The sequence below is a fragment of the Hemiscyllium ocellatum genome, chromosome 11, assembly GCF_020745735.1.
Source record: "Hemiscyllium ocellatum isolate sHemOce1 chromosome 11, sHemOce1.pat.X.cur, whole genome shotgun sequence".
NCBI classification, from domain to species: Eukaryota; Metazoa; Chordata; class Chondrichthyes; order Orectolobiformes; family Hemiscylliidae; genus Hemiscyllium; species Hemiscyllium ocellatum.
This window is the reverse complement of record NC_083411.1, coordinates 94,172,043-94,199,113: the sequence shown is the minus strand read 5'-3', so window position 1 is coordinate 94,199,113 and position 27,071 is coordinate 94,172,043. Positions and strand designations below refer to the sequence as shown.

The 27,071-nt window shown below is 41.6% G+C and overlaps 1 protein-coding gene across 1 annotated transcript; it reads left to right on the top strand.

The window, feature by feature from the left end:
* The first annotated feature begins 6,881 nt into the window (after positions 1–6,881).
* Positions 6,882–13,655, top strand: mars2 (methionyl-tRNA synthetase 2, mitochondrial). The gene is made up of 3 exons (XM_060832269.1): positions 6,882–7,188; positions 11,488–11,822; positions 12,333–13,655. The coding sequence occupies exons 1-3, from the start codon at positions 6,912–6,914 to the stop codon at positions 13,533–13,535; spliced, it is 1,815 nt and encodes a 604-aa protein (XP_060688252.1). The 5' UTR covers positions 6,882–6,911; the 3' UTR covers positions 13,536–13,655.
* Positions 13,656–27,071: the final 13,416 nt, after the last annotated feature.

Sequence of the window (27,071 nt, the reverse complement as noted above, 5' to 3'; positions counted from 1 at the left end):
TCTTCTTTCTAAATTTTGCTAGTTTGTGTGGAAATGCATCGCTAATGTGCTGTGGGGCTACAGTCTGGCACAAATTGCTATTCCAATGCTATGTAAATTATGATTTGGTATTGATCAATTTTTGTATCCTTAGCCCTAAGCATCTTAAGTCCACTGCAATCATGATGGGCCAAACTGTGCCTTTTCCTGCTGTTTTGATTCCATAATCTCAAACAATTCTAATAGTACAGCTTAGCCTTTTGTAGTCATCACAGTAATTTTCCAAAATCGTTGATTTCTGAAGAAGTGCCAGAGGATTGGAAATCTGTTAATGTGACAACTCTGTTCCAAAGTGGGTGACTATCAATTGTTGGAAAGTATTAGAATCAATTATTAAGATGACAACAGAGCGCTTAGAAAAACATAATCAAGTAGTGACCGCATGGCTTCATGAAAGAAGTAATTGCTGACTAATTTTTTTTTATGAAGCCTCAACCAGTGTGGTTAGAGGGGAACCGGTAGATGTGTGTTGTATTTAGACTACCTGAAGGCACTTGCCGAAGTATCTCACGGTTGTCAGTAACTCAGTCCATTGTCTTTTAGGCAGCATTTTGGCATGGATAGAGAATTGGCTCATTGGCAGGAGTTCTTCAAGATGGTGACCTGTGACCAGTGGGGTTCTGCAGAGATCAGTGCTGAAAATCAACTGTTTATGATGTATATTAATGACTCCAAAGGAAGAGAATAGTTTATGGAGAAATTGATAGGTTAAGTGAGTGGGCAAACAGTTAGCATATGGAGTATAGTTTAGGAAAATTAAGTCCTTCACATTGGAAGGAGGAACTAAAGAATAACAAAAATGCAATAAGCTTCAAAACAAAGACTTAGTGATACTTCTAAGTTAAACCTAGAAAATAATGCTGCAGGTAACCAGGACAGCAAATAGACAGTTTGTCCTTATTTTAAGGGAGTAGAGTATAAGAGTAGCAAAGTATTACTGTAATTGCACAAGGTGATGGTGAGATCATATAAGGAGTACGGAGTAGTTTTGGTCCCCTTTTATTTAAGGAAAGATATAATTTTTTTTTGGGAGATGATTCAGAGAAGGTTCTCTAGGATGACCCCTGGTACGGAGAGATTGCCTTGTAAGCAAAGGCTAAACAGTTTAGGCCTCTCCTCATTAATGTTTAGAGGAATGAGAAATGGTCTCATTGCAACAAATTGGATTCTTAAGGGGCTTGACAAGTAAATGCTATGAGGAAATTTCCCTTTAAGGGAGAATCTAGGACCAGTGGGCATAGTCTCCGAATAAAGGGGTGTGAATTAAAGACTGAGATGAGGAATTTCCTCTCCAGTCTGAGTTGAGTCCTAGTGTATAAAGAAAAGCTGAGATTCTTTGAGCGTGTGATCTTCTGACTGAAATGAGGAAAGGTCAGGAATGTGGATGGGAAGAGTACTGGATCAGCCATGCTCCTGTTGAATGGTGGTGCATGCTTGAGGAGCTGAAAGGAACAAAGTCAGCCAATTTATTACAGAAGCATAGAAAAAAGTCCCGTCTCACCAATCCATTGAATCTGTTAAACAACAACATATGTTGAATATGGAAAAAATGTTATGATCCATATTTTCCATTTGATGCAATTTTTTGTGCTCTGATTATACTTGAACTTTTAGCCAAGACTTAGAGTCATAGAGATGTACAGCATGGAAACAGACCCTTCGGTCCAACCCATCCAGGCTGACCAGATATCCCAACCCAATCTAGTCCCACCTGACAGCACCCGGCCCATATCCCTCCAAACCCTTCCTATTCATATACCCATCCAAATGCCTTTTAAATGTTGCAATTCTACCAGCCTCCACCACTTCCTCTGGCAGCTCATTCCATACACCTACCACCCTCTGTGTGAAAAAGTTGCCCCTTAGGTCTCTTTTATATCTTTCCCCTCTCACCCGAAACCGATGCCCTCTAGTTCTGGACTCCCCAACCCCAGGGAAAAGACTTTGACTATTTATCCTATCTATGTCCCTCATAATTTTATAAACCTCTAAGCATGCTTACCTTCGTTGACTGGTGTACAAGAACACCCAGATCTCTGTACTGCCCCTTTACCTAAATTGATTCCATTTAGGTAGTAATCTGCCTTCCTGTTCTTGCCACCAAAGAGGGTAACCATACATTTATCCACATTAGACTGCATCTGCCATGCATCTGACCACTCCCCTAACTTGTCCAGGTCACCCTGTAATCTCCTAACATCCTCATCACATTTCACCTTCCACCCAGCTTTGCATCATCAGCAAATTTGCTAATGTTATTACTAATACCATCTTCTATATCATTAACACAAGTTGTAAAAAGCTGTGGTCCCAGTACTGGTCACTGCCTGCCATTCCGAAATTGAGCCGTTTATCACTACTCTTTGTTTCTACCAGCCAACCAACTTTCAATCCAAGTTAGTACTTTGCCCCCCAATACCATGCGCCCTAATTTTGCTCACTAACCTCCTATGTGGGACTTTATCAAAAGCTTTCTGAAAGTCCAGGTACACTACATCTACTGGCTCTCCCTCGATCCTCCAACCCTGGCAACATCCTTGTAAATCTTTTCTGAACCCTTTCAAGTTTCACAACATCTTTCCAATAGGAAGGAGACCAGAATTGCACGCAATATTCGAACAGTGGCCTAACCGATGTCCTATACAGCTGCAACATGACCTCCCAACCCCTGTACTCCGTACTCTGACCAATAACAGAAAGCATACCAAACACCGCCTTCACTATCCTATCTACCTGCGACTACACTTTCAAGGAGCTATGAACCTGCACTCCAAGGTCTCTTTGTTCAGCAATACTCCCAAGGACCTTGCCATTAAGTGTATAAGTCCTGCAAAGATTTGCTTTCCCAAAATGCAGCACCTCGCATTTATTGGAATTAAACTCCATCGGCCACTTATCAGCCCATTGGCCCATCTGGTCCAGATCCTGTTGTAATCTGAGGTAACCCACTTCGCTGTCCACTACACCTCCAATTTTGGTGTCATCTGCAAACTTACTAACTGTACCTCTTATGCTCACATCCAAATCATTTATGTAAATGACAAAAAGTAGAGGACCCAGCACCGATCCTTGTGGCACTCCACTGGTCACAGGCCTCCAGTCTGAAAAACAATCCTCCACCACCACCCTCTGTCTTCTACCTTTGAGACAGTTCTGTATCCAAATGGCTAGTTCTCCCTGTATTCCATGAGATCTAACCTTGCTAATCAGTCTCCCATGGGGAACCTTGTCGAACATCTTACTGAAATCCATATAGATCACATCTACTGCTCTGCCCTTATCAATCTTTGTTTCTTCTTCAAAACACTCAAATCAAGTTTGTGAGACGTGATTTCCCACGCACAAAGCCATGTTGACTATCCTGAATCAGTCCTTGCCTTTCCAAATACATGTACATCCTGTCCCTCAGGATTCCCTCCAACAACTTGCCCACCACTGAGGTCAGACTCACCGGTGTATAGTTCCCTGACTTGTTTTTACCACCCTTCTTAAACAATGGCACCACGTTTGCCAACCTCCAGTCTTCCGGCACCTCACCTGTGACTATCAATGATACAAATAACTCAGCAAAAGGCCCAGCAATCACTTCTCTAGCTTCCTACAGAGTTCTCGGGTACACCTGATCAGTTCCTGGGAAATTATCCACCTTTAACTGTTTCAAGACATCCAGCACTTCCTCCTCTGTAATCTGGACGTTTTGCAAGATGTCACAATCTATTTCCCTACATTCTATATCTTCCATATCCTTTTCCACAGCAAATACTGATGCAAAATATTCATTTAGTATCTCCCCCATTTTTTGTGGCTCCGCACAAAGGTGGCCTTGCTGATCTTTGAGGGGCCCTATTCTCTCCCTAGTTACCCTTTTGTCCTTAATATATTTGTAAAAACCCTTTGGATTCTCCGTAATTCTATTTGCTAAAGCTATCTCATGTCCTCGTTTTGCCTTCCTGATTTCCCTCTTAAGTATACTCCTACTTTCTTTATACTCTTCTAAGGATTCACTCGATCTATCATGTCTATACCTGACATATGCTTCCTTCTTTTTCTTAACCAAACCCTCAATTTCTTTAGTCATCCAGCATTCCCTATACCTACCAGCCTTCCCTTTCACCCTGACAGGAATATACTTTCTCTGGATTCTTGTTATCTCATTTCTGAAGGCTTCCCATTTTCCAGCTGTCTCTTTACCTGCAAACATCTGCCTCCAACTGGCTTTCGAAAGTTCTTGCCTAATACCATCAAAATTGACCTTTCTCCAATTTAGAACTTCAACTTTTAGATCTGGTCTATCCTTTTCCATCACTATTTTAAAACTAATAGAATTATGGTCGCTGGCCCCAAAGTGTTTCTCCACTGACACCTTAGTCACCTGCCCTGCCTTATTTCCCAAGGGTAGGTCAAGATTTGCACCTTCTGTAGTAGGTACATCCACATACTGAATCAGAAAATTGTCTTGTACACACTTAGAAATTCCTCTCCGTCTAAGCCTTTAAAATGGATTAATGCAGGCTCCAAGGCAAGATTACCAAGCACCAAAGAAGACGGATGAAGGGAAGATATGCCTTGTTTACAACAGAAGCTGCCATATACATGTACATTTTTAAAAATTGAAAAACCTCAATGAGTGCCTAGTTAGTTTGAGAGCATGGGGGCTAGACGTGGGTTGAATTGTTGAGTTGATTGTGGGGATGGGCGGGTAACCCCCATTGTGATGCTCAGTTCAATTACATTTCAACACTGATGTTCAGTGTCTGCAGTTCTCACTTTCTCCTAATCTCAATTACATCATGATGTGGAGATGCCAGTGTTGGACTAGGGTGAAGAGAGTTAAAAATCACACAATACCAGGTTATAGTCAAACAAGTTTATTTGGAAGTATGAGCTTTTGAAGCATGCTCTGAAAGCTTGTACTTCCAAATAAACCTGATGGAATACAACCTGGTGTTATGTGATTTTTACCTGAATTTATATGGTAGATTAAACTGGTGAACTTCCATGATAAGTACCCAGGTAATTCCTTCAAATCTGGGCCAAGTCCCTAACGCTATGTTTGGAGAAACATTTACATAGGCAGTGCAAATCAGCTGATCATAACTTGAAACTTTCCAGGTATTTACACCATGTATGAACATAGAAACAGGACTGGGCCAATCAGCCCTTGATTCTGTTTCATTATTCGATGAGATCATGGCTGATCTGTGGTCTAACTCCATAAATCTGCTGTTGACCCATATCCCTTAATATCTTTGCTGTAACAAAAATGTATCTATCTCATTTAAAGTTAACAATGGATCTAGCATCAACTGCCATTTGTGGAAGAATGTTCTAAATGTCCACTCCTCTTTGTAGAAGTGCTTGCTAACATCTTTTCTGAAATGGTCTGGCCCTAATCTTTAGACAAGGTACCCCAGTTGTCAAATCTTCAACAGTAGAAAAAGTTTAACTTTACATACACTGACTTTTCCGATAAATATTTTGAAGGCTTCAAATCAGATCACTCTTTAGCCTTCTAAACAATAAAGGCCTAATTTGTATAATCTTTCCTCATAACATAACCCCTGAAGTCCAGTATCAGGATCTAATATCTCCCTTTGCTTCAGGATTTTGGGGGAAATGTCTGCTTATTGGGAGGAGCTGGTACCTTACAGTGCTGCAGGATTCAGGGAGAACGGCAGAGTCTGGTCTATCCCTGTGCTTCAACACTGTACATGGAGAATGGGCTCCAGCAGTGTCTGGAAGTCAAATGTGATTTAAATTCTAAAACAGAAATTGCTGGAGAAACTCAGCAGGTCTGGCAGGATCTGTAGAGAGAAAACAGAGTTAATGTTTTGAGTCCAGTGATTCTTCATATCCAGACCTGAAACATTAACACTGCTTTTTCCATACGGATGCTACCAGACTTGCTGGTGATAGGTTTCCCCGGGAATTTCTGCTTTGGTTTCATAACTACTTAAATTATAGGAGCAGAATTAGGCCATTTGGCTGTTTGAGTCTGCTCCACTATTCAATCATGGTTGATATGCTCCTCAAATCCATTTTCCTGCCTTCTGTCCACATTCCTTCAACCCATTACTAATTAAAAATCTGCCTAACTCCTCCTCAACTTTACTCACTGCCTTCACATCCATCACACTTTGGGGTAGTGGATTCACAAGCACTTTCTCCTCAATGCTCTTTTAAATTTGCTACCCCCTCTCCTAAGACTATGACTTATGGTCCAAGTATGTCACTCAAGAGGAAGCATCCACCCACGTCTGTTTCATCCACACCTTTTATCATCTTGAATACCTCAATTTGAAATTCCCTCATTCTTCTAAATTCCAGAGGGCATAAGCCTAAACTGTTCAATCCCTCTTCATACAACAAACCCCTCATCTCCGGGTTCAATCTCGTGAATCTTCCCTGTTAAAAATCTCACAACGCCAGGTTATAGTCCACCAGGTTTAATTGGAAGCACGCTAGCATTCAGAGCACCGCTCCTTCATTAGGTGATTGTTTCGGAGCGTCGCTCCCAAAGCTAGTGCTTCCAATTAAACCTGTTGGACTATAACCTGGTGTTGTGAGATTTTTAACTTTGTACACCCCAGTCCAACACCGGCATCTCCAAATGGTGAATCTTCTCTGCACTACCTCCAATGCCACTATATCTCTCCTCAAATAAGGGGATTTAAACTGTGCACCAGTGGGGTCTCACCAACACCTTTCAGATTGACAACATGAATAGGGCCACACTTTGTGGAGATCTGAATTCTGATTGGCTGCCAAGACCTAAGCGTTGATTGGTTACGAATGAGCATGCGCAAAAGGGAACGGCTCGGCGGGCATGCGTGTTAAAGCCCGGTTCGTGCGCATGCGTGGTCGGCGGTGGGATGAGGGGCCTTGTATCCCGGCAGCTCGTGCTCCCGTCGCCCCTCGGCTTATGGCGGGCCTGCTCGGCCCCCGGCAACGCGCGGGTACTCGGCCCGCTGGCATGCCCGGAGACTCCTCGGCCTGCCCGTGTTGCCTGCGGCGGCCCCTCCCTCATCACCACGCCCATCTTCTATGTGAATGCGAGCCCCCACATCGGGCACCTGTACTCGGCGGTGCTGGCGGACGCCGTGTACCGCTCCAAGGTCTTAGGCGGGCATGAGGTCAGGTTCACAACAGGTACGGGGGAAGCAGCAGCCGGCTAGGCCAGGGCACTGGGCCCCAGACATCCAGGTTATTGACCAGTGGGAGCTGGCCCAGGTTTATATTGAATGGATTTAGATGACTTACAGTGTGGAAACAGGCCCTTCAGCCCAACAAGTCCACACCGACCCACCGAAGTGCAACCCACCCATACCCCAACATTTACCCCTTACCTAACACTACGGGCAATTTAGCATGGTCAATTCACCTGACCCGCACATCTTTGGACTGTGGGAGGAAACCGGAGCACACCCACGCAGACACGAGGAGAACGTGCAAACTCCACACAGTCAGTCGCCTGAGTCGGGAGTTGAACCCGGGTCTCCGGCGCGGTGAGGCAGCAGTGCTAACCACTGTGCCACCGTGCCGCCCTAGCGGGCTCCGTTTGCATTGAGTGAAAGTTTCCCCTAAGTTTTGCAGCAATTGAGTTTGTGTGTGAAAGGTCACTGAGCTTATTGCGGGGTTGGCACCAAAAACGAAACTTTTCTTTTCTCTCTCTCTAATGTTACCCAATGATTTGAGCAAAATGGGAGGCTTCCCTTGCAGTGCTGAAAAATCTTAACGAGGATCGATCGCGTTTTCTTCCGATATTCGCAGATGTGTGATATAGGAAATTTATGTTTCTTCTGCAGTTCTAAAATTCATTATATAAAAAAATAACTGAACTCCATCAGAGTGCAATTGTTTCAGCCAGGAGCTGAGTCAACAAGAATGTGAACTCTGTGGAGGAAATGCTAATTGGTTTGCTAAGGATGTAACAAATGGTAAAGCCATTTAGAAGGGCTTCGTGATAAGATGCTTTGAAAACAGACAGTTAAACTCAATATGCCTGTATAAACATCTGTTTCCCACTTTTACAGAAAGAGGAACAAAAGCACAATTAAATGAGTCTTAATAATAAGATGCTGAGAGGAGCAGCATCAATGGAAGGAGTAAATCATGGTTAGGGAAGCAGGCAAAGGGCAAACAGCCCTGAGAATAGGAATGAGCATGTTTTTCACAGACAAGACCGGATAAGACACAAGATAAGCAGGAGGGTCTCAGGGAAGTGGAGGATGTAAACAGGAGGGGAAACAATGAAATAAGAAAAAAAACATATAGGAACCAAATTGTATAAATATCGAGTATTTGTTGAATTCAGTGTGTGTTTTGTCCCTGCCTTGTGGACATCACACCCACTTGCAAGTGTGAAATAAAGAGCTCTGCTGATTCAGATCTTGTCTCGGACTGAAATTACTGCAGTGAGTGAGCTTTGTTTCTCACAGCAGATGATTTAGTTGCGGAGAGAATGGCATTCGGCAGCCGATGACATCTGCTACCTTTTGCAGTCAGGTTCACATTGTTAGGATAATTTCCTCATCTGCTGTTGCGTCAGATATATGCTTGTGCGTGTGAAGGTTCAGGTACTAGGAAGTATTTTAACAAAAGATACTTCACAAAATTGCACTGTATGATGAATTCTTTTTGATTGAGTATACCTAGAAACAGTGCTGAGTACATTTGATGGCTGCATATTTAATCGTGTTTTAAAATACCAATTCAGATTTTAAAAAAATCATTCGTAGGGTGTAAGTATTTGCTGCTAAGGCTAGCATTTGTTGCCCATCCATAATTAACCTTGAAGGTATGGTGAGCTGTTGATTTAATTTGCTGCAGTCCATATGTAGGCAGTGAGTTGCAGAATTCGAATCCAGTGGTGGCTAAGGGATGGTGATATAGTTCCAAGTCACGGTGGTGTGTGGCTTGGAACTGAATTAGCAGGTAGTGATATTTGCATGTGTCTGCTGCTCTTGTATTAGATGCTAGATGCCATTGGTTTGGAGGTTGTTGTCAAATGAATGTTAAGGTTAGATCTCATGGAGTACAGGGAGAACTAGCCATTTGGGTACAGAACTGGCTCAACGGTAGAAGATAGAGGGTGGTAGTGGAGGGTTGTTTTTCACACTGGAGGCCTGTGACCAGTGGAGTGCCACAAAGATCGGTGCTGGATCCACTACTTTTCATCATTTATATAAATTATTTGGGTGTGAGCATAAGAGGCATGGTTAGTAAGTTTGCAGATGATGCCAAAATTGGAGGTGTAGTGGACAACAAAGAAGGTTATCTCAGATTACAACAGGATCTTGATCAGATGGGTCAATGAACTGAGAAGTGGTAGATGGAGTTTAATTTAGGTAAATGTGAAGTGCTGCGTTTTGAGAAAGCAAATCTTAAAATTACTTATACACTTAATAATAAGGTTCTTGGGAGTGTTGCTGAACAAAGAGACCTTGGAGTGCAGGTTCATAGCTCCTTGAAAGTGCAGGCAGATAAGATAGTGAAGAATGCTTTCCTTTATTGGCCAGTGTATTGAGTACAGGAGTTGGGAGGTCGTGTTGCAGCTGTACAGGACATTGGTTAGGCCACTGTTGGAATATTGCGTGCACTTCTGGTCTCCTTTCTATCGGAAAGATGTTGTGAAACTTGAAAGGGTTCAGAGAAGATCTACAAGGATGTTGCCAGGGTTGGAGGATTTGAGCTATAGGGAGAGGTTGAATAGGCTAGGGCTGTTTTTCCCTGGAGTGTCAGGCTGAGGGGTGACCTTGTAGAGGTTAACAAAATTATGAGGGGCATGGATAGGATAAATAGACCAAATCTCTTCCCTGGGGTGTGGGAGTCCAGAACTAGAGGGCATAGGTTTAGGGTGAGAGGGGAAAGATATAAAAGAGACCTAAGGGGCAATGCTTTCATGCACAGGGTGGTACGTATATGGAATGAACTGCTAGAGGATGTGGTACAATTGCAACATTTATAAGGCATCTGGATGGGTATACGAATAGGCGGAGTTTGGAGGTATATGGGCCGGGTGCTGGCAGGTGGGACCACATTGGGTTGGGATATCTGATCGGCATGGACGAGTTGGACCAAAGGGTCTGTTTCTGTGGTGTACATCTCTATGACTCTAATTTGCTGTCAGCAATACCCTATTCCTCTCAGGGTGTACATTTCCGTGAACTCAATGCTGAAATCACATCAGCTAGCTCTGCGCTGAAGACAGTTGTAACCATTGACATCAGGAAAAAGTTCTTGATGTGTAATTAATGAAAATTATTGAACTGGATCTAAAGAATTAATTTTGCATGTGGAATCTCATTAACTGGCAAAGGATTACAAAAGACAGTGGAGAAAAACAGCTGTATTGGTATTTATGCTGTGCTCAAACCACCTCCCATCATTTCTCAACTGAACCTACTATTGTACCAGCTGTTCCTTTCTCTTTTTTTTATATATTGTTGTCTACTTTCTCTTTGAATGTTAATTAGTCTCTCACTCAGTGGCAGTGTGGTCCACAATGTTACCATTCTTTGGGTGAAGTTTGTTTTTTCCTGAATACTTTTTTGATTTCTTGCTGCCTATCTTATATTGGTGATCCCTCCCAAAAGAGGATACTTTCTTTCCATCTATTGTATCAAAACCTTTCATTTATTTTTTAGTGACCACTACCAGGCCTATTCTTAACCTCTTATCGCATGAGAAAAGAGACCAAGCTCGTTTATACTTTCCAGATATGTATTTCCATGCATTTCTGGTATCACCCTGATAAATATTCTCTGCACCCTCACCAATGTCTCCAAATCCTCTGTACAGTATGGGGACCAGAACTGCATGCAGTACCCTTTTTAGATGTGGTCTAACAGGGATTTGATGGAGGTTTAGCATAACTTCCAGAATTTTCAGTTCTGTCCTCTTGAAGCAAAACCTCATGCTTGATTTGCTTGTGACCTTGCCAATTTGTGTTGTACCTTTCAGTGGTTGATGTTATTAGTCCTCTCAGATCCAATTGTTCCTCTATCCCATGTTTACTTTTTCCGATAGCTCTTATCTCTCCCTTAGTTTGGAAACATAGATGCAATAATTTATTTTCTTTCCTTTTTACAGGACTTAAATGTAATTTATTTTATCTATTTTGTTGGTTTTGGGCATTGTTTTAGTGAAGATGCTTTGATCTCATTGGGTGTCCCTTTTGCTTGCTCCATTACTGACCCTCTGTTGAGGGTGCTGCACTGAAACAAAAGTCTGGCAAATTGGAAATGCTGCTGAAAAGCCTGCAAAAGGTCTGGTGGAAGTTGTGAAGAAAGTGACCAGCTAAACCAATTATTTTATCACTGAGGGCAAACTCTAGGCAGATGTGTATTCTGATGTTGATAGCTACACTACAGTACTAAGTAGTACTACTACTGTAGTACCTACAGTACTAGGTAGTCTTGTGTAACATCACTTTGTAAATTATTTCAGGGACAGATGAGCATGGCCTGAAGATTCAACAAGCTGCAGATGCTGCAGCTGAAGACCCATTGGAATTTTGTTCCAGAGTGTCCAAAGATTTCAGGATGTTATTCCAACAATCCCTAGTTTCATACACCGATTACATTCGAACCACAGAAGAGCGTCACAAAAATGCTGTCCAACATTTTTGGTGTGTCTTGCGTGAGAAAGGATACCTCTACCAAGGGACATATGAGGGATGGTATTCTGTTCCAGATGAGACATTCCTGTCTGATTCGCAAGTTGTGGAAAGAAAAGGCTCAGATGGGAATATTATTAAAGTGTCTTTGGAAAGTGGACATAAGGTAAACCTATATATGATATTGTTAGGATGTTCAGTACTATGGTCAATGTTCAGATCTAATCAGTACTTTATGTTAGGAGCATTATTTGAGATCTGTACACTGGGGTAGATGTTAATGGAAAGGAACAACATATTTGGCTATTCAATATGTTGCTATGTGCAGAATCAGCATTTTTAGTCTTTTTAGTTCACTTTTTTACTTCTGTAATGCTTTAATTGCCATAAATGAGGTTGCTGATGAATAAACATTCCTCTGCATTGTTTTTAAAAATATGCCTTTGTCTAATCTTGAAAGATCATGCTGCTGCATCATTTGTGATCTTTGTGAGCTGTGTGTACTGGGCACGTTTAATAGAGGTGATATTTTACATTTATATAAATAAAACTTAGTCTGTCCACAAGGACCATTTACTCTATCTAATGAAAAGCATGCAATCATTACCTTGGGAAAATTGAAGCTGCTTTTATCTCTTGAAATAAATTTGTTCTAAACTGTGTTTCTGATCTACAGGTAGAATGGACTAAAGAAAAAAATTACGTGTTCAGACTGTCTAAGATCAGGCCTATGTTGTTAGAGTGGTTAAAGGAGAATCCACATGCGATATATCCTGAAAAATTCCATCACATTGTTGTCCATTGGCTTCAGGAAGAAATTCCAGACTTATCAGTGTCACGACAGAGGAATCGTTTGAAGTGGGGTATCCCAGTTCCTGGAGATTCAACGCAAACAATTTATGTGTGGCTCGATGCCTTAGTTAATTACCTTACTGTAGCAGGTTACCCAAAGGATCACAATCATTTGTGGCCTAGAGTAAAACACATTGTTGGAAAAGATATTCTTAAGTTCCATGCTGTATATTGGCCTGCTTTCCTGATGGCAGCTGGTCTGCAATTACCAAAGCAAATCTGTGTACATTCACATTGGACAGTCAATGGCCAGAAGATGTCCAAAAGCCTTGGAAATGTTATTGATCCCCTGCAACAATTTTCTGTGTACACTGCTGATGGCTTCAGATATTTTTTGCTACGGCAAGGTGTACCAGAAACAGACTGTGACTATTATGATGATAAAGTGCTTAAAGTTCTAAACGCAGAGCTTGCAGATGCATTGGGAGGCCTCCTTAACCGGTGTACAGGCACACGCATGAATCCTGACCAAATCTACTCACATTTTTCAAACCAGTGTTTTCCTAAAATGCCCTGCATGGGTGATTCAAGCAGAGCAACAACTGAGGATTACACAATGATCCAGTTGGTTGAGCAACTTCCTTTAAAAGTTGAGCATTACTTTGAAAATTTTCAAATTTATAAAGCTCTGGAAGCTATCAGTTTTTGCATTCGGTTAACCAATGGCTTTTTCCAACGGCATGCTCCCTGGAAACTTGACCGAAAAAGCATTGAAGATTGTTGCTGGTTGGATACAATACTTCATGTGACTTTGGAGTGCTTACGCATTTATGGAACCCTTTTACAGCCAGTGATCCCAACAATTGCTGACAGATTGCTTTCGCGGTTGGCTGTTGGACTACAGGAACGAAGTTGGAGACAATTGAATTTCTTGGCTAAATATCATAATAATGTATGTCTTTTTGAAGGAAGAAAACTGGGGCCTGATCCAGGACTTCTGTTCAACAGATTAGAAAGGACTTATAAAGAACAAAGCAAAGATCAAGACAATTGTAAAATGAAGAAAGTGCAACATATTTTAAAATGAATTTGAACTACTAAATTTCAACCACATGTTTCTGATGTCCTCAACATATTGTAGATTTGTTGGCAGTGATAGTACTTTCAATATTATAATAATGTTGATATAAAATACTTTTACACTCAATGACATGTGTTTCTCAATTTTTGTGGATTTTATAAAATAATTAGCTTTTACAGAATCTTTACAACCTAGAAGGCAATCATTTGGCTTATGGGTCCACATCTGCATTCTACAAGAGCAATTCGGCTAGTCTTACTTTCCTGCCTTTTACTTATAGCACTGCAGATCTTTTTCTCTTCAAATAATCGCCATTTAGAAAGCCAGGATAGAATTTGCCTCCACTATACATTCCAGACTTTAAACGCTCACTATATTGTGGTTTAGAAGGATTTTTCCTTGTGTTGCCTATAGAACTTATGCTGTTCACTTTACGTTGGTATGCTCTTGTTCTTGTGCTTCTTCTGGTGACAGCAGTTTCTCCCTGCAGTTATCCAGACAGCTTATGATTTTGGACACCTCCATTGGATCTCACCACAACTTTGAGGATAGCTTCTCCACTCTAACCACATTATTGAAGTTCCTTAGCCTGGAATAATTTTCATAAGTCTTTACTGCACTTTCTGTGATGCCATTTTGTTCTTCCTAGAGTGTAGTGCCCAGAATTGAACAAATTACTTCACTTGAAGCCAAATCTGTGTTTTATAGAAGTTTATTGAACTTGATTTTACATCTGTGCCTCCACTCAAACCCCAGGATTTTCATTGCCTTATAAATCGCTTTCTCAACCTGCCACCTTTGGCATCTTTTTTTCTTACGTTCCCAGGTTCCTTTGCACCTGAAGCTCTTGTATCTTATCCTTGCTGACAAAATCTGCCTCTGTATTAAACCTTTCTGCCATGTCTGCCTTCTAACCAATTGGTCTACTTTTATCACTGAGATCACTGTGCTGCCAAGTGTTTTGTTAATTGCAAATTTTGAAATTGTACCCTGTGGGTGAGGACTAATTTGAGGATTAGATTCCCTATACTATGGAAACAGGCCCTTTGGCCCAACAAGTCCACACCGACTCTCTGAAGAGTAACCCACCCAGACCCGTTCACCTATCCTCTCTAATGCATCTATCACTATGGGCAATTTAGCCTGGCCAATTCACCTGACCTGCACATCTTTGGGCTGTGGGAGGAAACCCACGCAGATACAGGGAGTATGTGCAAACTCCACACAGACAGTCGCCCGAGGCTGGAATCGAACCCGGCTCCCTGGTGCTGTGAGGCAGCAGTGCTAATCACTGTGCCAGAAGAAAGTGAGGACTGCACATGCTGGAGATCAGATCTGAAAATGTGTTGCTGTAAAAGCGCAGCAGGTCAGGCAGCATCCAAGGAACAGGAGAATCGACGTTTTAGGCATGAGCCCTTCTTCAAGAATTCCTGAAGAAGGGCTCGTGCCCGAAACATCGATTCTCCTGCTCCTTGGATGCTGCCTGACCCACTGCTTTTCCAGCACCACATAATCACTGCCACCCCTCTACTGATCCCATAGGTGAGGAGCCTCACTCTCTACTTACCACCAATACAAAAAAAACATATCCATGGCTGTCTATTACCTGCCAGTCAGGCAGCAATTTATCCACTTTGCTACTGTCCCTTCTAATCAATTGGATTGGATGTCTATGACTAATCAATAGTATTAGCCTCACTTTATTCTGTATGCCTGATCTAGTGCAACAAGTTGTCATCTGTGTGTGTATTATTTTTTTGCTTCTATCTACGACTAAGATTGCAGAAGTGTCCATTGGAATATTTTGCTGGAATGCTTACATGAATCATGCATGGAGTTAGTGGGTTGCCAAAGAGTGAGGAGAGAGAGATAAGGAGCGAAAGAAGGTGCAAATGCAGTAATGTCCAGCGATTGTTGGTGAGTAAGTCAGACCTTTTGTTAAGCAGAGGCTCAATTGCTAGCTGTCTGAAGCTTCAAGATGCAGTGACATTACACGCGAGTGTATGTATTTGGGGAGGGGTAGCATGATACAATGGGCAAACCATTGGCTTCCCACCCCACTCATCAAGTTATGCCTCATCCAAGTTCACCCAGTCTCAATTTGAAAGGGGGGTGAAACTGAGGGTCTCAGCCCTTCATTCTCTCTGAAACCAGAGACCCAAACCTCCAGCCGTTCAGAGAATCCCACTCCCAGATTTTACTCATGCCAAACAAAACTTATGAATGTTTCACAAAGTTTAATGGCAGAGAGCCAGATTCTGGATAAACTCCACTCCACTAGGAGCTGGGAATCTAACAATATATCAGGAATTTTCACTTATAACAACTTTGTATTTCTGTAACAGACCAGAAATGGGCAGGCTCATTAAACTGGAGTCCCGAACTCAGTATTTCCCACAGGCCTCATTACTTCTATTGTACAATTTTCTATAACATGACATGGCACAGGAATGCAACTATTGTGTTATAGGAGAACTGCCTGCAGTTTAGAGATCTGTTATTGCTCCATTCTACCCAAATTAATTGTCCTCAATAACTCCAAGGTATCCTCTCACTATCCCATACACATTTTTTTGTAAATACAGCCATCCCTATTGCATATTTTCATCATTATTTTTGAACACTTTGTGCACGGGAGTATTTAATCCCAGTTCTGCCTATTTTTGAGTCAATAAAGTAATGGCATTGGAAAAAGCACAGCAGATCAGGCAGCATCTGAGGAGGAGAGTTGATGTTTTGGGAGGACCCTTCCTATGTGCTGGTGAAGAGTCCTCCCCGAACCGTCGACTGCACTCCTCCTCAGATGCTGTCTGACCTGCCTGCTTTTTCCAACGGCAGACTTTAATGACTGTCTATTTTTGAGGCAGTTCTCCATTGTCATAATATTGCAGTCACAGTGGCAATCTGAGACTGCAGCTCAGCAAACCTGTTTACCACAGCCTGTATATTCATAAACATAAACTAATTTAGAAGGGTACTTGTGGCAATGTGGTATTGAACCTAACTCTGAGCTAGAAGAGAAGGGTTCCAGTCCCACCTGCCCCAGAGTTGTCATACCACCTGTGAACAGGTTGGTTAGAAAATACAAAACTAAATTTGATCTTCCTCCAATCCCTCTGACTTCACTTAATTCCACGCTATTGCTTAACTATAATGTCATCTGTCTTGGCCAGTTCTATGTGCAATGTGTTTTTCCTCTGAAATAACCTCTAGATTTACATCATTTGACAAGTTGTTTAAAACACTTATTAAACATGATCAGATTTGTGACTGTCTACCTTGTACAGATACAGTCTTCCTTCAATTGATTTTTGGTGTTGCAGAAATCAGAAGTCTGTCTTCCTGCACTGTTTACCCAGTCATTAATTCGTCTGTCCTTTTCTGGCTAGCAGATAGCACTAGGAGCATTTTGGTGAGTTTATGGTTCTGCTGGTTAGTTCTCTTCCTAAAATCTTCATGTGGGGCCTCGTTTTTCTTTGCAATTTGTATCTGACATGGATCACATTTGCTGGGTAGCCTCCTCATGAGTGTTTTGCAGCTGCTCAGTGACTTAATTAATTCTGGCATCAAGGAGGCAACATGCTATCTTAGATCAATGTCAGTGGCTGCAAATATTTGTCCTCCAACTATAGAATCCCTTAACAGTATTGTTTTCCCAAATTTTCTTCTGCCACTAAACAGCTGAGACACCTGTGGAGTTGTCCCTAGTTAGATTCCTCAAAGGAATCATCACTCACTACTATGAAACAAATACTGGTTAGACTGAAATGTGTTCTGAACTTTGCTGCCTATTGTGTTCTTTGAATGCCTTTGTGGTCACCCATTCCCAGTCTACCCACATAACCGAAGGAATTACGTGAACACATCAAGATACATGGTATGCATGAAGAACTCAGCCTTGTAGACTTACCACACTGTTGTCAGCTATTGTGCTTTATGCCTCAGATATGCAATTGAGCACAATTTCAGCTGCCACTCAAGTTTGGAAACCTGGTATAAGAGCTGTTCAGGCTGACAACATTTTCTGCACTGAGAGACATTTGGGGTAAGAGAAACATACTGGAGTTCCCAAGTCGATCAAAAAATGAACACCACATGAACCCTGATGCCTTGTCATGCCTATTGAATGTTTTAACAGAAATAATTTATTTATTAAAACATGAAATACCAACTACTCATCAATCAGCTGCTTTTCTCATACTGTTGTCACTTTATTTATAGTAGGTTCTCTGATCCTAAACCTTTGCCAACATGGCTTTGTGAGGTGAATGAATAGGCTTGTGTTGACATAACTTTGCAATTTTAAGGAGCTATTTTGATGTCGATGCAGACAGTCCTTTCTGCGATGTATGTATAGTTAATTATGAGACTCTACCTTTTGTGTTTATGATAATATAGATTTACATTCCCTGTATATAAAGTCAATTTCATTGATTTGGCTTTTAATTTCTAGATAAACTTAAAAACTATCAAGGTAAGTTATTGTAATTGTTATTCTGGTGTGTGGATGTGTCAGTCCACCAATTCTTTCGTACAGAAAAGGACTCGTACTATTTATTTTTCTTCTGTTGTCCTTGGGCTTTTTCTGAGGATTGCAAAGCATTGTTTAGAGTGAGCTGTTTCTCCCTCTCTTTTACCACTCAAATTTGGAAACCAACTGAATGCTAAGATCAAACCTGAATTCTCCCCCCGTTACAGAATCTTAACTGTGGTGATACCCTAATATGGTCATTAATAGCAGAAGCTTAGCTTGTCACATTAAGCAAATTGAATCAAAATCAACAATTAGTCATTATTTACTGATACATGATGTGCAAACTGCCCTTATAGAACCCGAGCTGGTGAGAAAAGGCTGAACTTCTACCTCACTCCACCTTCTTGCACTATTCTCATATCCTTTAATTATCTAATTCAGCATGTAAAACCCCAGAAGATTGTAAATCTATGGAATTCCTTGCCCAGTGGAGTAGTTGTCACTACTTCAGTCAACAGTTTTAGAGCTAAGATAGATTTTATTTTGAACAGTAAAGGAATTAAGGGATATGGTGAGAGGATCTGGATCAGATGGGCCAATGGGCTGAGAAGTGGCAGATGGAGTTTAATTCCAATAAATGCGAGGTGCTGCATTTTGGGAAAGCAAATCTTAGCAGGACTTTTACACTTAATGCTGAAAATGTGTTGCTGGTTAAAGCGCAGCAGGTCAGGCAGCATCCAAGGAACAGGAAATTCGACGTTTCGGGCAAAAGCCCTTCATCAGGAAGGGCTTTTGCCCGAAGTGTCGAATTTCCTGTTCCTTGGATGCTGCCTGACCTGCTGCGCTTTAACCAGCAACACATTTTCAGCTCTGATCTCCAGCGTCTGCAGACCTCACTTTTTATACACTTAATGGTAAGGTCCAAGGGGGTGTTGCTGAATACAGAGATCTTGGAGTGCAGGTTCATAGCTCCTTGAAAGTGGAGTCGCAGGTAGATAGGATAGTGAAGAAGGTGTTTGGTATGCTTTTCTTTATTGGTCAGAGTATTGAGTACAGGAGTTGGGAGGTCATGTTGCGGTTGTACAGGACATTGGTTAGGCCACTGTTGGAATATTGTGTGCAATTCTGGTCTCCTTCCTATCGGAAAGATGTTGTGAAACTTGAAAGGGTTCAGAAAAGATTTACAAGGATGCTGCCAGGGTTGGACGATGCTGAACAGGCTGGGGCTGTTTTCTCTGGAGCGTCAGAGGCTGAGGGGTGACATTTGAGAAGTTTACAAAAGTATGAGGGGCATGGATAGGATAAATAGACAAAGTCTTTTCCCTGGTGTTGGGGAGTCCAGAACTAAAGGGCATAGATTAGATTAGATTAGATTACTTACAGTGTGGAAACAGGCCCTTCAGCCCAACAAGTCCACACCGACCCGGTGAAGCGCAACCCACCCATACCCCCATACATTTACCCCCTTACCTAACACTATGGGCAATTTCGCATGGCCAATTCATCTGACCTGCACATCTTTGGACTGTGGGAGGAAACTGGAGTACCTGGAAGAAACCCACGCAGACATGGGGAGAACGTGCAAACTCCACACAGTCAGTCGCCTGAGGTGGGAATTGAACCCGGGTCTCGAGCGCTGTGAGGCAGCAGTGCTAACCACTGTGCCACCCTAGGTTTAGGGTGAGAGGGGAAAGATATAAAAGAGACCTAAGGGGCAACGTTTTCACGCGGAGGGTGCTACGTGTATGGAATGAGCTGCCAGAGGATGTGGTGGAGGCTGGTACAATTACAACATTTAAGAGGCATTTGGATGGGTATATGTAGGACGTGTTTGGAGGGATATGGGCCGGGTGCTGGCAGGTGGGACTAGATTGGGTTGGGATATCTGGTCGGCATGGACTGGTTGGACCAAAGGGTCTGTTTCCATGCTGTACATCTCTATGACTCGCTAAGAGGATCTGAGTCTATGAAAAGATCAGCCATGAATTTGTTAAATGGCAGAGCAGGCTCGAAGGGTCAGATAACCTAATCCTTTTCCTAATTTTTATGTTCTTATATGCTTATGTAAACTACTAAAGCTGAACTAGTGAACTTATGAAAGCAAGACAATCAACGTTTTTTTTAGATTAGATTTCCTACAGTGTGGAAACAGGCCCTTTGGCCCAACAAGTCCACACCGACCCTCCGTTTTGTGCAATGGGCTCATTCACCTTTCATGCCATGCATGCAATGGACCTAAATGAAGGGTGTATGTTGTCCTGTGTTGTGATAATTTGTAATTATTAGTGAGCGGATTTAAGTTTTTGATCAAAACATTGGAGGAATAGAACTGCACCAGATGTATTTGAGTTCTCTTTCCGAATTCAAATAGACTGTTTGTTTATTATCATGCTTGTTCTATGTTTTTCTTTTGCTTTTCAGGAATCAGTACTCATACTTTTGGATGTTTTAGATCAATTTTACTGCACTAGATGGCAGTAGTTCACAAATCAATGGCTGGAATTCTGAAAATTATTATCCTTGAATGCAGTGTAAATTATGACTACCCTAAATCTATTTTTGCTTCACACAAATAAAGATCATCTGTGCATAAAAAATCATTTTATGTGCTGTAATGGACAGTTTTTTTTTGTACCAATGTTCAAGCTAAATGGATCAACACAGATTGTAGTAAGAGATTAAAATAACAAATGTAAGCTTGGATAATAATGGAGAACGATCATATATCCTGCACCTTCACATGGCTTGAATCAATACCTAGTTTGAAAACTAATTGGATTATAAAGTGTAACAGAGGGAAATATTGGCTTATACTGTCCGTGTTGGAGTATCAGATCCTTATTGTTTTTGAGTTGTACGTTACATCATCAACCACTGTTGTAAGAAATGTTTACACAGTTAAACCTCTATCCATGCAAAAATTGCAGTTTGCAGAAAGTTTGGGGAAGTTATTGGATATTTTCATTTATTTGTTCCAAGTAAAATGGTTTCATTACACTATAACAGAAATTCAATTTTGTTCTCTTGTCTTTTCAAGCTGTTTTCTGGCTGCTACATTCTTAAAAGCTGGTACATTTCAAACACTTTTGTGTGCTGATGATAGATTATTGACTCGAAATGTTAATTGTTTCTCTGTACGCAAGTGCTGCCAGACCTGCTGAGTATTTCCATGATTTTAGGTAGATTTAGGTAGTTCCCTTGGAGGTATACACTAAATGGGAAAACTGCCATAACTGACTCAGAAATTAACAGCTTGGTTAACAAAACAACAATCTGCCTTATTAGTTTAAGAACGGCAGCAGGAGGAAATATTATCTAATTTGTTCTTCTAGATCTCGGTCTTGTCTCCAACAAAATAGACTGTCTCGAGCAATTTTCCGTGACCCACACTTGAAAGGCTCTGCTTGAGGCTGACAGTCTTCGATTCCACCAGCTCTCCATTTATGTCATCCTCTTGTTAAAAATTGTTCTGATAGCCTCAGCCTCACCTTAACATAACCTGATTGATAGTACAGCCACGTTACAGTCCTTAAAAAGATGTTAAACTATTTTTGGAAATCATAGTAGAAGGATGGTATAATCTGTGGCAATAGCCAGTAGTTTAGAACTTTTTGGGATTTTCCAATTGCGTTTGAAGGGTCAGAGAGAATTTTTGTTTTGTTGTTGATGTTCCTTGAATTGCATGTGCCTCAGCGTTAACTTTTGTCTCTCCTATGAGATGGGGCAGAATAGGTGTTCAGGAATAGCATACGCAAATGGAATAACTACATTTATAGGTCTGATTACTTTCCTAATTCAGAGTATGAAAAATAAGTGTGATACTACTGACAATTGTGTTTCCATATGACAAGTTGACATAAATTTACATTGAATATCAACATAAACTGTCCATGGTTGGCATATATGTTTCATGTTCACTGTAAAATAAATGAAAATATTCAATAACTTCCCCAGACTTTCTGCAACTCTGTTTTTTGTGTGGATAAATGTTTAGCTGTGTAAACATTTCATACAACAGTGGTTGGTGACATAATGTACATCACTTCAAAATGTGCTTGAGTGCTGTGAAATGATGTTGTTGGATATAACCTATGGCTTTCTTATCACCAGCGACATAGCACCAATATAGAGAAAGTAAAGTAAAAATAAAGTGCTGGAGACACTCAGTTGGTCAGTCAGTATCTGTGAAGAGAAGGATGTTTATCTGAGATGCACAGTACGATAAGGGCCTACACGTATCAAGGTCCATAGAGATACAGTAAAATAGATACAACAAAAATTCCACAGAAGGTGACAAAGATGATATTCAAAGAGAATCTTAAGCTCTACTTAGTAAATTTGGTAGAGATCATTCAAAGGTTAATATTCTGCCAAGGTGATATAGAGTCATACACTGCAGAAACAGACTTTTCAGTCCACTCATCCACACGAGCAGGAGGGCTAATCAGGCGGTGCAGGAATCTCCTGTAGCTATTCCCCTGCAAAACAGATATACCATTTTGGATACTGTAGAGCGGAATGGCCTCTCCAGGGATAGCAGCCAAATTTGTGGCACAATGGTTGTCTCTGCTGCAGAGGGAGGGAGAGATAGGCATAGAAATGCTACAGTTATAGAGGATTCAATTGTAAGCATGTGAGGGTTCTGGATGTCTCTGATTAGTTGCAGGACATGCTTGAGCAGGAGGGTGAATAACCAGCGGTCATGGTACATGTTGGGATTAAAGACATAGGTTTAAAAAAGAGAGATAAGATCTTAAAAGCAGAATATAGGGAACTAGGAAGGAGTTTGAAATGTGGGACCTCAATGTAGTTATCTCAGGATTACTACCAGTACCATGAGCTAGTCAGAGTAGAAACAGGAGGATGTATAGGATGAACACATGCTGAAAAGATGGTGAGGGGGGAAGGTTTCAGATTCATGGGACATTTGAACTCGTTCTGTGGGAGATGGGACCTGTAACAAATGGTATGGATGTCCTTGGAGGGCAGATACTTGGTAGAGGGTTTAACCTAATGTGGTGGGGGATGGAAACCAGAGGAGTAGGGTAGTACATGTAGAAATTGAGGGAGAGTTAGAAATCAAAGCAAACATTAAGATCAAGAACAGGTAGGGAAAGGCTGCTGAAAAGAGAAATGCAAGAAGTATAATAGGCATGGTAGATGAATTCGGAGCATTGGTTAGTACTTGAAGCTATGACATTACAGAAACTTGGCTGAAAGAGGGGTAGGACTGGCTGCTGAATGTCCCAGGATTTGGATGTTTCAGGTGTGATAGAAAGGGATGGAAAAGGGTGGGGGAGTTGCATTACTGGAAAAAGAGTGTCTCACAGCTGTACTGAGTGAGGACACATCAGAGGACTTATGCAATGAGGCAATACTGGGAGAACTCTGTAATAGGAAAGATAAAATCACAAATCTGGGAGTATACTACGGGCCTCTCAACAGTCAGCAGGACATGGAGGAGAGACTATGTAGACTGATTTTGGAAAGATGTAAAAATTTCAGAGATGTTGTGGATGATTTAACTTTCCCTATATTGACTGGAACTCACTACATGATAGGAGTTTGGATGGGGCAGAATTTGTAAGGACCATTCAGGAGGGATTCTTGACACAAAATCTAAGTAGTCCAAAGGGAAGGGATTGTACTGGACCTGGTTTTGGGAAATGAGCCTGGCCAGGTGAGTGAAGTTTCAGTGAGGGAGCATTTCAGGAGTAGGGAACATAATACTGTGAGTTTTTAGATACTCATGGATCGAGATAACAGCAGTCCTTGGGTGATGTTAAATTGGGGGAAAAGCAAACTACAACAACATTAGGCAGGAACTGAAGAATTTTGATTGGAGGTGGCTGTTTGAGGGTAAATCTACATCGGACAAGTGGGAGTAATATAAACGACAGTACAGCAGCAGCATGTTAGAATGAAGGACAGGTAGGGCAAGTTACATGAACCTTGGATGACCAGGGATGTGATGACCTTGAATTAGAAGGGCTAAAGAGACCATGAAAAATGGATTAAGGAGAATCCCAAGGCTTTTTATACATATATAAAAGCAAGAGGGTAGCCAGGGAAAGGGTTGGCCCACTCAAGGACAAAGGTGGAAATCTATGTGTGGAACCAGAAGCGGTAGGTGAGGTCTTAAATGAATACTTTGTGTCAGTATTCACCAAAGAGAGGGAATTGGTGGAGGATGATCTCAGGGAAGAGAATGTCGAGTTTCTAAGCTAAGCTGCTCCTAAACAGGAAGAGTGTTGGCCACAGATGAGATCCCAGAGGACTGAAGAATAGCCCATTTTGTCCCATTATTTAAGAAGGGTAGCAGGGATAATGCAGGAAATTACAGGCCTGAGAGTCTCATTTTGGTCATAGAATCAAAGAGATGTACTGCACGGAAGCAGACATTTCGGTCCAACCCGTCCATGCCGACCAGATATCCCAACCCAATCTAGTCCCACCTGCCAGCACCCGGCCCATATCCCTCCAAACCCGTCCTATTCATATACCCATCCAAATGCCTTTTAAATGTTGTAAATCTACCAGCCTCTACCACTTCCTCTGGGAGCTCATTCCATACACGTACCATCCTCTGCACGAAAAAGTTGCCCCTTAGGTCTCCTTTATATCTTTTCCCTCTCAACCTAAACCTATGCCCTCTAATTCTGGACTCCCTGACCCCAGGGAAATTGTAGGGAAATTACTGGATGAAATTCTGAGGAGCTAGGTCTATACACATTTAGAAGCAAATAATTAGTGGTAGACAGCATGGTTTTGTACAGGGGAAATTGTGCCTCGCTAACGATCAAGTTTTTTGAGGAAGTGACAAAGATAATTGATGAGGGAAAAGTGGTTAATGTTGTCCACCTTGTCTTCAGTAAAGCCTTTGACAAGGACCCTCATAGCAGACTGGTACAAAAGATGAAGTCACATGATCTGGCAAGATGGATACAGAACTGGCTTAATCATAGGAGACAGAGGGTACTGGTGGAAGGATGCTTTTCAGAATGGAGAGTGTGGATAATGTTGGTCTACGTAAATAATTTGAAAGAAAACATAACTGGTCTAATTAGTACGTTTGTGGATGGTATCAAGATCGGTGAAGTTGTGGATAGTGAGGAGGATTATCAGAGGATACAGCAGAATATGGATCAGTTGGAGGCTTGGGCAGAAAAATGGCAGGTGGAGTTTAATCTGGACAAATGTGAGGTGACGCTTTTTGGAAGGTCAAGGTGGAAATTATACAGTGAATGGCAGAACCCTTAGGGGTATTGATATGTAGAGGGATTTGGATATGTAAGTTCACAGATCACTGAAGATGGCAGTGCAGGTAGATAAGGTAGTAAAAACGGCCAATGGCATGTTGCCTTCATTGGAAGAGGCATTGACTGTAAGGATAGACGAGTTATACTGCAGCTTTATATAGCTTTAGTTAGGCACACTTGGGATATTGCATACAGGCCAGGTCACCACACTATCGGAAGGATGTGGATGCTTTGGAGGTAAGGTTTATTAGGATGTTGCTTTGTATGGGGGATTTTAGGTGTGAAGAAAGGTTGGACATACTGGGTTTGTTTTCACTAAATATAATTTTAAAAATGCCTTCACCTTAATCACTTCTATAAACTTACAAAAATCAGATTAAGATTTCGAAGTTTTACGAGTCGTAAAAGCAAACGCTTAGCTGATCAGGCACAAAACCAAAAACTCTTCTGTCGTTTTAGGCAGTGATTTTTTCTTACAAACCGTTGACATGTCTACAGCTGCACCTAATGCTGACTTTCAGACCACCCACACCCGTTAGGAAACTGCACGGCACGTTTGTTATTTCAGTGAAACCCGATCTCCAAACGCTTACTCACTTTCTCAGCCTGACAGTTGTGAAGACACACTCATTAGTTGCTTCATAAAAAAAGCTAATCACCGAGCTTTGTGCATGTATTCAGTCTCTGAACTTGCCACATGTCTTCTCCCGCCCTTTTAAAATAATGCAAAACAGCAAATACTGCCCGACGGAAGGAAATCCACTCCAACAATCATTATTTTCATTGCAATCGTACTTTAATATTCCCAGCTCAACCCGAGCAATGATTTCATAGTGTTTTTTTTTAAATGGGTAATTCTGACACTTAAAATACATTTCAATACCTTGCCTGAATAAAGTTTTTTTTGAGGATAGGAGTTAGCAGTGATAGTAGCCGGTGCAGTGTAGTCTTTGCCGAGCATAAGCTCCTCCTTGGCCCTACTTGAGTGCACACATCCAAATATCGTTTCATTGAATAAAATGCTGGAAATACTTAGCAGAACAAGCAATATCCACAAAGAAGGAAATGTTATTGTTCTCTGTTGACTCTGAGTAATCATTTCCCCTTCACAAATGCAGCGTGCCCTGCTGAATATTTCACCTTGTCGACAGTAATCACTAGCTAGCGAGTGTGGGTTATCCACCTCGGAAATTCCATGTTCCTGTGGCTCCGTGTGTGGCTGTTCCCACCGCAGCATCCCCAACCAGACAAATGGCAGGTGTTTCCAGGAAGTGGAGCTAGTCCTTCAAATTGCTGGCGTTCCTTTCTCAGGTTCCTGTTCGTATTTGTTCTTGCCGATGGGTGTTCTCAAAGAGTTGTGTCCCTTCATACGGGAGTTTCCTTCAAGTCACTTTTTCTTGCACAACAGTCTTCAATGCGTTGACCTCTATGTTGCATTTCTCGAAGGAAGCCTTCAGGAGCGTCTAGGTAGATGCTTTGTATGGGATATCTTTTAACGTGAGAATATTGTTGCACATCAGCAGACCCACGTTCACGGACAGTAGGTAGATCCAGCGCTATTGGCTCGGAATCTCCCTACGGTTTGCAGCCGTTATCACTCAAATAACTTACCCTTTTGTTCTAGTATTTTGCTGTTATATCGTTGTAGTTAACTAGCTTCACTTTTGTATATAATTAGGCCTGAATTGATCCATCTGGTATTTCTCCATTAATATAAACATGTGGCTATTATTGAGAATTTCTATCTTGTCAGTCACAGCACCATTTTGAAGGAGAGAACATCAGAAGAGCCACGTTTTTGGGTGCACT

What these genes read in the sequence shown, in the direction of transcription:
- mars2 (XM_060832269.1), top strand. Translation starts at nt 6,912, where the DNA reads ATGAGGGGCCTTGTATCCCGGCAGCTCGTGCTCCCGTCGCCCCTCGGC. An exon ending in TGAGGTCAGGTTCACAACAG is followed by an intron (nt 7,189 to 11,487) that starts GTACGGGGGAAG and finishes AAATTATTTCAG; the next exon opens with GGACAGATGAGCATGGCCTG. An exon ending in CTTTGGAAAGTGGACATAAG is followed by an intron (nt 11,823 to 12,332) that starts GTAAACCTATAT and finishes TCTGATCTACAG; the next exon opens with GTAGAATGGACTAAAGAAAA.